General features: G+C 50.8%; 1 protein-coding gene across 3 annotated transcripts in view; it reads left to right on the forward strand.

Moving 5' to 3' along the window:
- DENND1A (DENN domain containing 1A) overlaps positions 1–13,973 on the forward strand; it is a 554,990-nt gene that overhangs the window by 521,865 nt on the left and 19,152 nt on the right. For 2 of the 3 annotated variants that reach the window (XM_082612221.1, XM_082612222.1), the window contains exon 20: positions 11,886–11,974. In XM_082612221.1, coding sequence (XP_082468347.1) covers positions 11,886–11,974 — 89 coding nt within the window. Of the gene's footprint in view, positions 1–5,512; positions 5,570–11,885; positions 11,975–13,973 lie in introns of all 3 variants that reach the window. The other variant, XM_082612220.1, reaches the window with a different exon arrangement.

Below are 13,973 nucleotides of genomic sequence, written 5' to 3' on the forward strand. Positions count from 1 at the left end.
CTGGGAAAACTGGATAGGGACATGTAAAAGTATGAGATTAGATCATTCCCTAACACCATACACAAAAATAAGCTCAAAATGGATTAAAGACCTAAATATAAGGCCAGACACTATCAAACTCTTAGAGGAAAACATAGGCAGAACACTCTATGACATAAATCACAGCAAGATCCTTTTTGACCCACCTCCTAGAGAAATGGAAATAAAGACAAAAATGAACACATGGGACCTAATGAAACTTAAAAGCTTTTGCACAGCAAAGGAAACCATAAACAAGACCAAAAGACAACCCTCAGAATGGGAGAAAATATTTGCAAATGAAGCAACTGACAAAGGATTAATCTCCAAAATTTATAAGCAGCTCATGCAGCTCAATAACAAAAAAACAAACAACCCAATCCAAAAATGGGCAGAAGACCTAAATAGACATTTCTCCACAGAAGATATACAGACTGCCAACAAACACATGAAAGGATGCTCAACATCTTTACTCATTAGAGAAATGCAAATCAAAACTACAATGAGATATCATCTCACACCAGTCAGAATGGCCATCATCAAAAAATCTAGAAACAATAAATGCTGGAGAGGGTGTGGAAAAAAGGGAACACTCTTGCACTGCTGGTGGGAATGTGAATTGGTACAGCCGCTATGGAGAACGGTATGGAGGTTCCTTAAAAAACTACAAATAGAACTACCATATGACCCAGCAATCCCACTACTGGGCATATACCCTGAGAAAACCATAATTCAAAAAGAGACATGTACCAAAATGTTCATAGCAGCCCTATTTACAATAGCCCGGAGATGGAAACAACCTAAGTGTCCATCATCGGATGAATGGATAAAGAAGATGTGGCACATATATACAATGGAATATTACTCAGCCATAAAAAGAAATGAAATTGAGCTATTTGTAATGAGGTGGATGGACCTAGAGTCTGTCATACAGAGTGAAGTAAGTCAGAAAGAGAAAGACAAATACTGTATGCTAACACATATATATGGAATTTAAGAAAAAAAATGTCATGAAGAACATAGGGGTAAGACAGGAATAAAGACACAGACCTACTAGAGAATGGACTTGAGGATATGGGGAGGGGGAAGGGTAAGCTGTGACAAAGTGAAAGAGCGGCATGGACATATATACACTACCAAACGTGAGGTAGATAGCTAGTGGGAAGCAGCCGCATAGCACAGGGAGATCAGCTCGGTACTTTGTGACCGCCTGGAGGGGTGGGATAGGGAGGGTGGGAGGGAGACGCAAAAGGGAGGGGATATGGAAACATATGTATATGTATAACTGATTAAATTTGTTATAAAGCAACAACAAAATAAAAAAATAAAAATAAAATAAAATAAAATAAAATAAAATAAAAAAAAAGAATCAGCAGTCAGTGTATCTAGGGTACTGAGGATCACGTGTGACATGATTTCTCTGCAAAAGTGCCCAGACCTCTTGATTCTCAGCTCCAAGGCTCCTCTGGTTTTGCCTCCTCTTCCTCCAGCAGTGGGAGGAGCCCTGGGTTGGCAGTCAGGCAGCCTGGGAGCAGGTCACTTTCTCCCCCTCCAGTCTGTCTCCTTGTCCGCGGAAGAATAAGCTCCTGGCACCAGAGTCGTAGGAAGAGACAGACAAGCGCGCACTGGCCCTGGCCCTCAGGGAGTGCGGTCGGGGGTGGGGACCCCGGCTCGCGGAAATGACTTTCACTGTGTCTGGCCAGCTCCGGCAGTCGTGTCGGAACTCACCTCACCCTGTTACAGCCCCACATTCAGTGACTCCCTGATTCAGCTTCCCCAGCACTGGAGCCACGTTCTAGAAAACGGTATGTTGAGTTGATTCTCCCCTAGCTTCTCTCTTCACCCCCTCCTCCTGCCCAAGTCACCACCACCCAACCCTTATGGGCTGTTCTAACTGTCCCCAGAGTACTCAGCTCTCCCCGACCTGTGTCCCCCACTCTCATGCCCCCCAGCATATTTGGGAAACTGCGACCACCATGACCCAACAACCCTACTACTTCCTCCCCTCCAAGAAGCAGAAGCTTCTTAGCAGCGCATCCACTGTGTGCCTTGCCCTGAGGGAGCTGCCGTGATATACCCGGCATCCCTGCAGTGGGTCCTCACGGCCACACTCAGGACATTTGTACCACATTCCCATTTCTTGGTGTCTATAAATTCCCCTGGTTTACTAGCTTCTAGGTTAGGTTGGTCAAGAGGCTGCTTTCCTCCCACCGTTTATAAATTCAGTTGCAAAAGAACTAGCACCTCCTGATGACAATCAAAGCAAAATAAATTCATCACAGAATCTAGAGAACTAACATGTGTTGAGTTTCTACATGTGCCCGGAAGCTTCAGCCAAAAATCTTTGCTGAGCACCTATTTAGCCAGTACCGTACTAGATAAACAGAGAAATGCGATGAGTGAGCTGATAATGACAACCTTTGTGCTGTGAATAGATGGGGGGCTGAGCACCTGACCCATGCTCCTCAGGGAAGGGCAGGGGGGGCCTCCTGGGGGAGGCAGTGCTTGAGCCAGACGGTGAAGGGCAAATCAGAGGCACCAAGAGTGAGACAAAAGGAGATGCAAGGTGCCTCAAGAACACCTGAGGGACTTCCCTGGTGGCGCAATGGTTTAAGAATCAGCCTGCCAATGCAGGGGACACAGGTTCGAGCCCTGGTCCGGGAAGATCCCACATGCTGCGGAGCATCTAAGCCCATGTGCCACAACTACTGAACCTGTTCTCTAGAGCCCGCGAGCCACAACTACTGAGCCCACGAGCCACAGCTACTGAAGCCCGCACGCTCTAGGGCTCGCGTGCTGCAACTACTGAAGCCCTTGCACCTAGACACGGCCAAAAATAAAAAATAATAAAAAATTTTAAAAACACCTGAGCCTTCAGGGAGAGCAAGGGGCTGAGCAGGGCGGGGTTGGTGGGGGAGATGCACCAGAGATGAGATTGCAGAGGCTTATGGGTGGGGCCCAGAATCCGGAGGGCTTTGAGCACTTCAGTTAACATTTTCCAGGGGATATTAACAGGTGTTATAGGGGAAGTAAGTCTACATTCAAATAAATGTGGGAAACGGGAGTTTTACCAAAAAAAAAAAAAAAAAAAAGGAGTTAATAGTGTTTTGCGTGTTGACGGTAGGGTGTTTTATTGCAAGGGTTGGCAGCCTTCGTTGTGCTAACCAGCATTGTGAATCCCCAAATGGAGCAAGACACAGCACTTCCCAGACTTGTCTGGCTGAAGAACCCCCTTTTCTTCTTTCATACAATGCATCTCCCAGGATGGTTTCTCAGAAGACACCTTGGGAGATGCCAGCCTTCCACTGAGATGCTTTAGGCTAGGAAATGACATAATTGGGCGTGTATTTTTTTTAAGTCCACTCTGGAATAAGCATGGAAGATAGACTGGGAAGGGGAGAGGCTGGAGGCAGGCAAAGCTGATAATGATGATAGTTGCTGGCGTCTACAGGCTAAAGATCTTGGCGAACATCTTCTCATTGAAACTTCCCAACAGCCCCCTTGGGTAGGTAGTGCCATTACCTGCATTTACAAATGAGGAAAGTAAGGCTTGATGGTTAAATCTTGGGCCACAGGATGAGTGGAGGGATGGGGTTCAGTCTGAGATTGTCTGACCCCAGAGGTCACCTCCTGAACGCTGCCACCCCCGCCAGCAGGGACAGGAATGCAGGTCAGAGGTGACTAGTGATGAGGGCTCTGGGGCTAGAGAAGGAGGTCACCCAGAAGCAGAGTGGCTGAGGACAAGGGAAGCTGAGGGTGATGGGGGAAGTGGGGGTTGTGTGTGAGAGTCGGGGGGTTGGGACAAGGGCAGCAGCCTATGCACTTGTGGGTGGCCATGCTCATCTCATTGGGTGGCATCCTAACCGCAGATAGCCTCCAACTGAAGAAGGGTCACCGAGCACGGGTTGGCCTACACTCCTAACGGCACAGGATCTGGGAAGCCAGACTTTATTTCCACCCACATATGCTCTCAGTGTGCCATGAGGGACCCCAATTCTCCACCAAGTCTGCCGACCAATTTTCTCCATAGGCCACTCTGACAGGCCCTGTGCTGACACCAGGGATCCAGGGACGCCTGAAACATGGCCCGTCTTTCCGGGAGTCAGTTGTAGAGAATGAGTTCTGAGGCAAGTTTACTACCTGGAGGACCACTCCAACCAAGTGACGCTCTGAAGTGCTGTCCACGAGAAGCGTAACAGGAGCCACACATGCAAGTCACATATGGTATTCTAAAGTTTTTAGTAACTGCATTTAAAAAGTAAAAAGAAACAGATGAGATTAATTTTAATAATATATTTAACTGAAATGTCCAAAACATTTTCATTTCAACATATAATCAATATTAAAAATTATTGAGATATTTTGCATTCTCTTTTCAAACTAAGTCTCTGAAATCCAGCGTGCATTTTACACCTACGGCGCATCTTAATTTGGACTCGCCAGGTGTGGCCATTGGCTTCTGTAGTGGGCAGTGCAGGTCTGGACTTTGTGGCGTACGTATGGACCTCTGTGAACCGTGATGTTCATGGCGGAACCAACTGGAAGCCTCCCAGGGCTCACCGAGCGTCTGTGACCTTGGTCTAGTGTGGACCTTTACTCTCCTTACCCTGTCTGCCCATCCGCCCCACTGTCCAGGGCATCTAGATGGGCAGGCCATTGACAGAACAAAGCTTGACTTTCGAGATAAAGGGTTTGAGGAGCGAGCTAAGAGGTCTGTGCTCTATTGATTTTTATTCAAGTCCTGAGTTCAAAAATCAAGCATTTTGTGCAAATTTTATTTGTTCCTCAGACATTTACTGAGCAGATATTTTTTCCCGAGGCACAGGGATGAATCCCTTAAGGAAATGAACATCTGAAGGAGAATGGGGGGCGGGGAGGGGAAGATACATGGTGGTAGTGAGCGATAAGTCAGAGCACTGAAGGCAGCATCTGACCTGGGCGAATTCTTGAAGGACAAGTAAAGGTTTGCCAGGCAGATCAGGATGGGGTTGGTCATTCCACCTGCTGGGCAGGCAGGAAGCAGGCCTGAGAGCCTCAGGCCATTCGAGGGTCTGCTGGTGAGCACAGGGGTCTGGGAGGGGTCTGGGTGGGGCACGGCAGAACCCAGGTCTTGGAGGATTTGGAATGCCAGCCCAGGGCCTTGTTGAACTGTGTGTGGCCCCAGGACAGGAGGGGACAGCAGAGGTCTCGAAGCTGGGGTGTGGCAGGGTCACATTGCATTTTAGAAGGTCCCCCTTGGCCTGTGTGGAGAATGGCTGAGGAGATCCGGTGGGGGGGCCCTGTTGGGAGGTGATTACAGTGATCCAGGCTCGAAGTGGAGAGGAGGGCCTCGGACACGGGATGTGCAGGAGCCGGTGACCGGCCGAGGCGGCAGGAGGCGTCGAGGACGGCCCTTGGGCTCCCACTTGGGGGGCTGAATGCTTGGAGCCGTGTGTGGAAATGCATCAAACCGTCTCCGTGTGTACTGATTCCTTAAGTTTCCACTTTAATGCAGCCGCAGAGACTCCATCCCACTCGCCCGCCGCCTCCCAAGATACAGCGCTCGAGGCCCGTGAGTAGCCGGTGGTACTGCCCTCCCGCCTAACACTGCCTGAGCCGTCTCCCCGCCTGACTAAACCTCGGGGGTCTGAACTCAGCTGCCTTGCCAAAGAAAACCATGTAGTGGGTTATTCAGCTTCCCTCTGTGTGGCATGTCCCTGGACTTGCATTTTCTGGGCTTCTCTCTCCTTTTTCTGAATCAGTTTGGTGACTCGCAGGTCAGAGCTGTAGGCAGCAGGGTCGCTGTGTGGTGTGTTTGCCGTGTGCGCATCGTTCGAGCACATCTCCTGGGTTGAGCCGCGTTGCTAGCCAATGAGCTTTAAAGGCTGCAGCTGCCTCTTCCTCACAAAGGAAGCAGAAATCTGGCAGCAGGGGTCTGTTCCGCCAGATCTCGGTTTGCAGATGCATTTGATATCCCTTCCTGGGGGGTAGAGGCTACGCCCAGGGAATATTGAACCAGCTCAGATGGAGACCAGGTCGCCTCATCTCCTGGGCCTCACGTGGGGCTCCACCCTCCCAAGCGAAGCTCCAAGTAAGGGCAGAAAAGCAGGATGAGATGTGATAAACCCACCAACACCTGGGATTGGGTGGGCCAGGGAAAGAGACCCATCCGTGCTTTCTCAAGAGAAATACCTTGGGAACATATGGGGTGTGGGTCCCATGTTAGCATCAGTGAAGTCCTTTTTCTTGTGGGCTCAGACTTTGGTCATGCTGAGAGGCCTGATAACTTTAGCAGGTTCCCTTAAAGTGGGAAGGAAACTTGCCGGGACCATTGAGTGAGGGCTGTTTACCAAGAGAAGAGTTTCTCTGTTTCTTGTTCAAAGTGGCCACCACTCTTGCAGTCAAGCAAAAGCGGCCCTCAGAGTCCCCCATGAACCCGAGTCCCAATCCCTCCCGCCCTCCCCACTGCGGTGTCCACATCCATCTCGAAAGGTGTGGCGGCCCAGGGGTGCAGCTGACTAGGCTGAACTGTATCTGTTTCTTCTTTTTTTTAATTTAAGAGTTTATTTGAGCAAAAATTGATTCGAATCAGGCAGCACCAAACCGGAAGTGGTTAGGAGCGCTCTCGAACTGCGTCTGTTTTGAATCCTAGGCGCACGTACCCAGCATCGGTTGGGTGGCCGCTCTCTGCGCGGATATTGGAAAGTCCTGTGGCGCTGTTTCCCTTCCCTTCCCTACCGCATGCGGGAGTTAGAGGGCTGGGGTGGAGGCAGCCGTGACACTGCAGTTCCAACCACGTGTGACGGATCCATCCTGTACCCCAGTCAAACCGTGATCAGCACTGCTGTCGAGGGGCTGGAATGTTTCTGCTCGTTGTCATTGGAAGAAAGTCACAAACAGCAAAAAGAAAGCACTTTGGGGGACAGGAAGCCAACTTCTGGGTCAAAGCTTGTGTGATTTAGTGAGAATTTCAGTACAGTCATTAGCAACATGGCTTTGGAGAGTAGACGGAGCCAGGCTTGAGACCAAAGCTGTGTGACTCTGGGCAGGTCCTGAAGCTCTCTGAGCCCCTCTCCTCTCTCTGTAATACACCCTCATTCATGGAGGTTTTTGTGAGCATGATATAGATGACATTTGTAAAGCACCTAGCACAGTGCCTGGCACACAGTAGCAGTTCTTCCTCTTCTTAACAGGTTTCTAAATCTTAACAGCTTTTAAGGAATGACCCAGTTTCTTAATAATCATCATTCACCTAGGATTTTCATAGTCGGCAAATCATTCTTGGCCACATCAACCCAGCTGAGCCTCACAGTAACTCTATGAAGTAGGCATTGCTTCCACCTGTTTTAGAGGTGAGACAACCGAAGCCCAGTAACTTAACCCAAGTCCCTCAACTACACAAAGGGGTCACCAGACTCTAGAACACATGGTCTTTTCAGCATACCAAGCTCCCCGGACCCTTCATCTCCATCTCCACAGAGTACAAAGGACTGGGGCAGAGCCTTCAGGTGAGAAAAAATTCATCAGCAGCCGGCTGGGCTTCCTGTGGAATCTCTACGGCAGTGTTAGATCCTGACAGGCATGCAGAGGTGAAGGGAATTGACATTTACTGAGCACCTTTTAGGTGCCTAGACTGTGCTCCTTTGTCCTTACAACAACCTGGAGGAGGCAGATGCTGTTTCTCCAAATGGCAGCCGAGACCATAGAGATGATAAGAGGCCACGCTGGCCTTTGAGCCCAGGCCCGCCTCTCTGCCCCGCCTCTCCCCACTCCTCACCAGGCAGCCTCTCCCAAGCCAGAGTCATCCAGACGGTAGTTCTCAGAAGTCCTTGGAGAGACCTAGGATCCAAGACAGGCAGGGAATCTCTTAGAAAGTGTGATCTGGGGCCGGATTGCTCCCCTTGGAAGAACTCAGGTACTGGAGACAGCTCCTGTGGGCTCCACGTGGTGTCACCAGTGTGGGGACTCGTATAGATTGGGGGGGTGAGGGGGCTGGAATTCAGCCACATCCGTTGGCGACTGAGGACTTGGGAAGGCAAATATTGCCCTGAGCAAAGCCTGAGCAGCAGCTGCCTCTGCCACCGCCCTGGTGCAGGAGGTGACCAGCCTGGCACACGGGGCTGCACCCCCCTTGGGTTATGAAACTTTGAAGAGGCAGGTACCTAGCAGAACTGATTCTCCTGGGCCTGGAAGTCAAGGAGGCCTGTCCTGGTTTGAATCACAGCTTGGACACTTCTTGACTGTGTGATGTTAGGCCAGACGCATACCTTCTCTGAGCCTTAGTTTCATGATCTGTAGAATGGCTTGCTACACCTACCTGGTGGGGTATGAGGTCATATATGTGTAGCACCTAGCACAGTCCCTGGCAAGAGGTGGGTACACGTACCCCAGTTCTGCCAACCCAAACACCTTCTGCCAAGCAGGGTCACTATGGGACTAATTTGGGAGCCGTAGAAGTTTTGTGCTTTCTCAGCCTTGCGTTCCCCAGCGCCCCAGCGTCTGTTCACTCCGAGTGCATTCACGCAAGCATTTCCAGTGGGCACCGCTGCACACTAGGGGTGAACCTGGGGCACATGGGCTATGGAACCCGTCAAGGGCCTCGAAGAAGATGGCCTGACAAGCTCCCATGTCAGGAGCCACTGGCCCATAGCCAGCCTTTGCCGGGTCACTTAGCTGCAGACATTCTGGGCAGAAGTGTGGCCATCGGCCCAGGGTAGTGGGAGCATGGGGGCTAGCCATTCAGCCTTTCTGGAAGGAGCCTTGTAGCCTGGCACCTGTGGCTGGAGTTCAGATGTGACCAGAGGATTTAGATTTTCTTTTTAAAAAGAAGAAAAAGGAAAAAGCAGAAGAAAGCCTTGCCAGTGTCTGGTGGGCTCAGGGGAGTGGGCTGGGGCGTGCAGGGGAGAGGCAGGCTGTGGTCGGCTGCATGTGAAGCGCTTTATAAGCTCTGTATTTATTATTTCTTGCTCACCATTAAAATCAAATGTACTCGGTGCTTTTGTATTCAATACACATTTAACCCTGCCGACTTAGATTTCTCAGGTTTTAAATCCAGTGGGGAATTGGCTGGTTTCCCAACTTTCCCCTCAAGTCCCCCTTGAACAGAGCTCCAAATCCCTGTTTAGCATTTTCTCCCCCAGCGCTGCTGGGATCCTAGCGCTGGTGGGGCCGGTCGTAGTTGCGTGTGCATGTGGTTTCTTCCCTCATCCCCAGCCCCCGCCCTTCCTAAGCACCCCGGAAAGACGGATGTGATCGCTGAAATATGACAGGCCAGTTGTCTGTATCGTCTTGTGATTCGGGCTTAATTAAACCATTTTGTCTGTGTGTGTCTGTGCCTGGTTACGGCTCTAGCTGTACGTCTGCAGCCGTGTGTGTGTGTGTGTGTGTGTGTGTGTGTGTGTGTGTGTGAGAGAGAGAGAGAGATTTGTGCATGTGCCTTCTCCTCCTGTGTGTGCCTCTGTGAGTGTGTATTTGTGAAACTGGGTATGTTGGTATCTCGAGGCCTGTGCGTGTCTCTGGGTGGTTGTCTGTCCATGAGTATAATTTTGTGTCTGCTATTTTGTGTCTGCTTTGTCCACACCAATCAGATGTGTGTGTGACTCTGGGTGTGTCTGCAGCCACGCGGGTGACTGTCTCTGGGTCCGCCGTGCCTTTCTCCCTCCCCGGCTTTGCTGCCGCCCTCCCCCTCCCGCCCCCCTCTCCCTGCTCTGTCTGGTTTATCATCCCTAATGAAGCAGTCTTCTCCATCGATCCTGCTGATTGCCAACCCATTCCTTTTGTTTGTTGGCGCTGAGCCATTCAGCGGCACTCTGACAGCTCAGCTCGTCTAATTAGCTCTGTTGTTCTTTTTCCCCATGTTTCACCACGTTGCAAGTTCAGTTGAAGTTGCCACAAACTTCATCCCCCCACTTCAGCCACAAGTTCACATTCCTAACCTGCCTCTATTGTACAAGGAGCAGCTGTGGGCAAGGACAGGCGAATGGGCCTTAATGTCTGACCTTCCCAAAGCCCCACCCCGGGGACCTCTGGGGCAGGGCAGCGCTGCCCTGACTGCACCCCGCCTTTGTGGTGCAAAGTCAGGTGCAAACCAGGTGATCCTGTTTACCAGCTGCAAGAGGAGTCCGGCTCTAGGCCGGGAAACCAGTTCAGGGTTCGCACGAGTGGGGGACGGATCCATTCGTTTATTCAGCAGCCGGTGACTGGACGTCTGCTTTGTGGCAGGCACTGCCCTAATAACAGTGATCATAACAGCAGCATTATTATGCACTTTGTAGGTTCCAGGCAGCAGCATCCATTTCTAAAAATCTTGCTGAGGGGTCTCTGTAAACCAGGCAGTGAGCACGCTGCTAGGCAAGGGTAGGCCATCATAGATCCATCTTCTAATTTGGAGACACCGAAGCCCCGTCTTCTTTTTGTTACTGATAAGGTCACAGAGAAACAAGGTGAGCGTTTATTGAGCCCCCACTGTGTGCCAGGCCCCGCGCCGGCCCTTTCCCCGCATCACCTCATTGGATCTTCACAGTAATCCCAGAGCAGACGGCAAGTTTGGTGGAACGCACTTGGCTCTTACCACGTCTCTGATTTGCCAAACCAGGCTGAGATGAGACTGGCCGTTCCACAGGAAAAACTCTGGTTAGGTCAGACGTGTGGAGACGTGAGGGAGGGCTTGATGAGACTATTAAAGACTTATCTCTTACACAGCCAACTTCTGTGATCTGTTTTCCGAAGCCATTGTGTTGTGTCGCCCACCAGTGCTGGGTTGGGGGCTGGTGGGAGGCTGGGTTCGGGGAAGAGGGCTGCAGGGATTGGAGCGAGTATGTGCTCTTCTTCCCTGTCTTGCCTGCTAAGCTCAGCGTCCGTGGCGTTTCCTGCCGTGGTCCCTCATCTGCAGAGAGAAAGCGGCCCCCGCACTGGGCTGCTCATTCATTCTTATTGGCAACAAAATTCACAGATAGGCTTTCTTCGCTTTCTCCAGTCCTTCTCTGGTGTTGTTCAGATGATGGTGCCGGATTTAAAGCCAGGTAATGCTGACTGGACCAAATGAGTATCCTCCTAAGGACGCCTAGAAATTCTTAGCGTAACTCTCATCACGGGCTCTGGTGGGAGAAGGGGGTGTCTTTTTATATGATCCCTCATCTTGGCTTTCAGAGGCCTCAGGTCAGAAAAGAACTACCTTGCCTCTGCAGCCTGGTTGTGGACAAGGAAGCTGTGTACTTCACTGTCAATACGCCCACCTCCAGCCCTTGAGCCAGGTCCGCATGGTGCGTGCAGTGCCCACACAGGCTGTGTGGCTTCCAGGCCGAGCCCTGCTCAGGAGGACTGCACAGGGGTGCCCAGGGGAGCAGAAAGAGGACTTTTATTGGCGCTCTAAAACTGTTAGTGTTTGCTTCTCCCACTCCCACTTAGAAAGGAAAATAGGCCTCCTGTAATGCAGTTGTAAAAAGAACAAAATAGGCATATGTACCCCAAAAACAAAGTCTAAGTGAAACCTTTTTGTTCTACCAAACTGGTTTCCGGGTTCCGGGAGAAGGCAAGACGGACCCATCATTAACGAGAGCCTCTTTGTTCCGGTTCCTGCACAGACCGTGCCTCACTGAACCCTCGCGGCAGCCCTGAGAGGAGGCAGGTGGTACCACCCCCGACCTGCAGATGAGGACACCCAGCCCTTCAGAAGAGCCTTTCCCCTATGAGTAGGCCACAGAATTCCAGTTCACGGGTCGGCTGCAAATTCAACGGCCGTGTCTCCATGATAAGCAGAGCCTTTGAACCTATGCTGTGAAAATTCCTCAGCGTTTGTTTTAGGGCCACTTATCTGCATCTTGAGAATGTTCCTGTATGGCTTTTCCAACTGAACCCTTCTTGGGGATTTCCCCCTGTGCCCATTCTAGGTGCGCCCTCCCCGGCCACACGTCATTAAGAGGCCGAAGAGCAACATCGCGGTGGAAGGCCGGAGGACGTCCGTCCCGAGCCCCGAACAGTGAGTACCCTGTTCTCCCCTCCCCTGTGTCTGCAGGAGCCCAGCGGGGCCAGCGCTTTGTGGAGACCATGTGGCAGTCCCGGCCTTTGAAAGGCTTCCCTGGAGCCCCGAGCGGGTATTTCACAAAGAGGTCAGTCGGGGAACACGGCTTGATCTTCAGTGTCAGTTCTGCTGGCAGTTGTCACAGCAGCAGGAGGCCCCAGAGGCCAGGGAGCTGGGCACCCGGGCTGGGTTTTTAGTGGTGACGCCCAAGGGGTACTCAGACAAGCTCGGATAAAGATTCTAGACTTCTTCTTACGCTGAAGATAGCTGGTCAGAAAAAGGGAGTTAGGAACCTGGTCGAGGAGGCAACCTATTTAACGAGGGCCACCACCTTCCTAGGCCTGGGCTGCTCCAGGTCTCCAGAGCTCAGATTTATACACAGGACTATCCTCATCCACTGCCCCTCCCCCACCAGTACCTTTGCTCACCTGTGCCTTAGCATTTATTTTATTATGACTTTGCTTTCTTACCACACCTTGGGCCCAGAGCTCCATGGGACAGGTGCTGGGTTTTATGCCCAGTACCAAGCATAGGACCCGGCTTAGAATCACTTGCTGGGTAGACACTGGGTAGATGAGGGGAATGACGAGGCAGGTGGACAAGCAGTGGCCAGAGGTTGAGCTGTCTGAATGTGGGAGGCTTAAAGCTGCTCACGGCCCCGACTTCAGGGCCATCTGGAGAAGGTAGCACTGCTTCCATCAGAGGAATGCAGTGCTTCCCTCCGTCCCCAAGGCACACAGCCGGTGGTTTCTGCCCAGAGAGCTCAGCAGCTACACACTGGCTTCCAGTGATGCCTTGAAAAAGTGCATGAAACCATCTTGGTCTGGGGTTGTTGGGGGAACCAAAAAAAAATTGCCCCTGGGACCCTGAGGTCCCTTGGGTGAAGAGGGGAATGCTCCTCGTGTCTGCCTTATTTTCAGAAAAGTTCTCAGGGAAGGAAGTTAAGGGAGACGGGAGACGGCACGTCCTAGCCAGAAAAGGAGCCAAAAGGAAGAAATAATTCCCAAATGTCAGGCTGTGGCCTAGCTCGGGTTGCCGTCCACTTCAGCTCTTCCAGGATTCTCTGGTTTATAGGATGGTATCACTTGAGACTATCATGTTGTTACAGAACCAGCCTACCTAGGCAGCCCTCAAAACTGTGTGTGTCTGCGTGTCTGTGTGTCTTGGGAGATGCTTGGTGATGCAGAATTTGGAAGTAGGACTCCAGAAGTTGGGTGTAGGTTTAACTTTTGCTGTGCACAATAGGACGGTGGGAATCTTGAGGACTCTTTCCCTGCCATGGATTATGATTGCCCCCTTGTGGAGAAAATGCTGCACGTCTTCAGAGTGCCTCAGACCCCAAAGACTTCTCCTTAGGGGAATGAAATTAGTCACTTTTCTTTAGAGCCATCTCTTTAAAACTGGACTAAACATTTTAGACACTGTACTGGGATACAGGGCCATGGTACTGTAGATATTGAAATGCAAATCCAGAATATCCTTGCTTTGCACCAAAAACACCCTGGACCAACAACACTTCCCATTCTACAGAAAAACATTACACATTTTGTGGCCGGGTTCCCGATTAGAGCTCAGACTTCATCACCACGTTTATTTACACTGTTGCTTTTCCAGCCCAGTGATAGGGGATTGCTTCGTCCGTATATGCAAAGAGCCAGTGTCTGGTAACCCCATCATTTTGGAGATTACCAAAACTATGTCAGTACCACTTTTTGTGTGGGGTTTTGTTTTGGGGGGGTCTTTTTGCAGTATACCTTGTTTTAGATTTCCTTTTGGGAAACATTTGGGATTGAAATGAACCAGTGGGAGCAGCGGTGGCTAGTTTAGTGGGTTGGCAAACTGGCAGTGATAGAAAACAAATGACAGGTTCTCTGTGATCATACGTAACAGTGACCCGGGTCCACCAGGAGACAGGGAGGTATGTTTTAGAACATCATTCTGAGAGTTTCTGTTCACA

The sequence above is a fragment of the Mesoplodon mirus genome (assembly GCF_964341445.2).
Source record: "Mesoplodon mirus genome assembly, chromosome: 1".
NCBI classification, from domain to species: Eukaryota; Metazoa; Chordata; class Mammalia; order Artiodactyla; family Ziphiidae; genus Mesoplodon; species Mesoplodon mirus.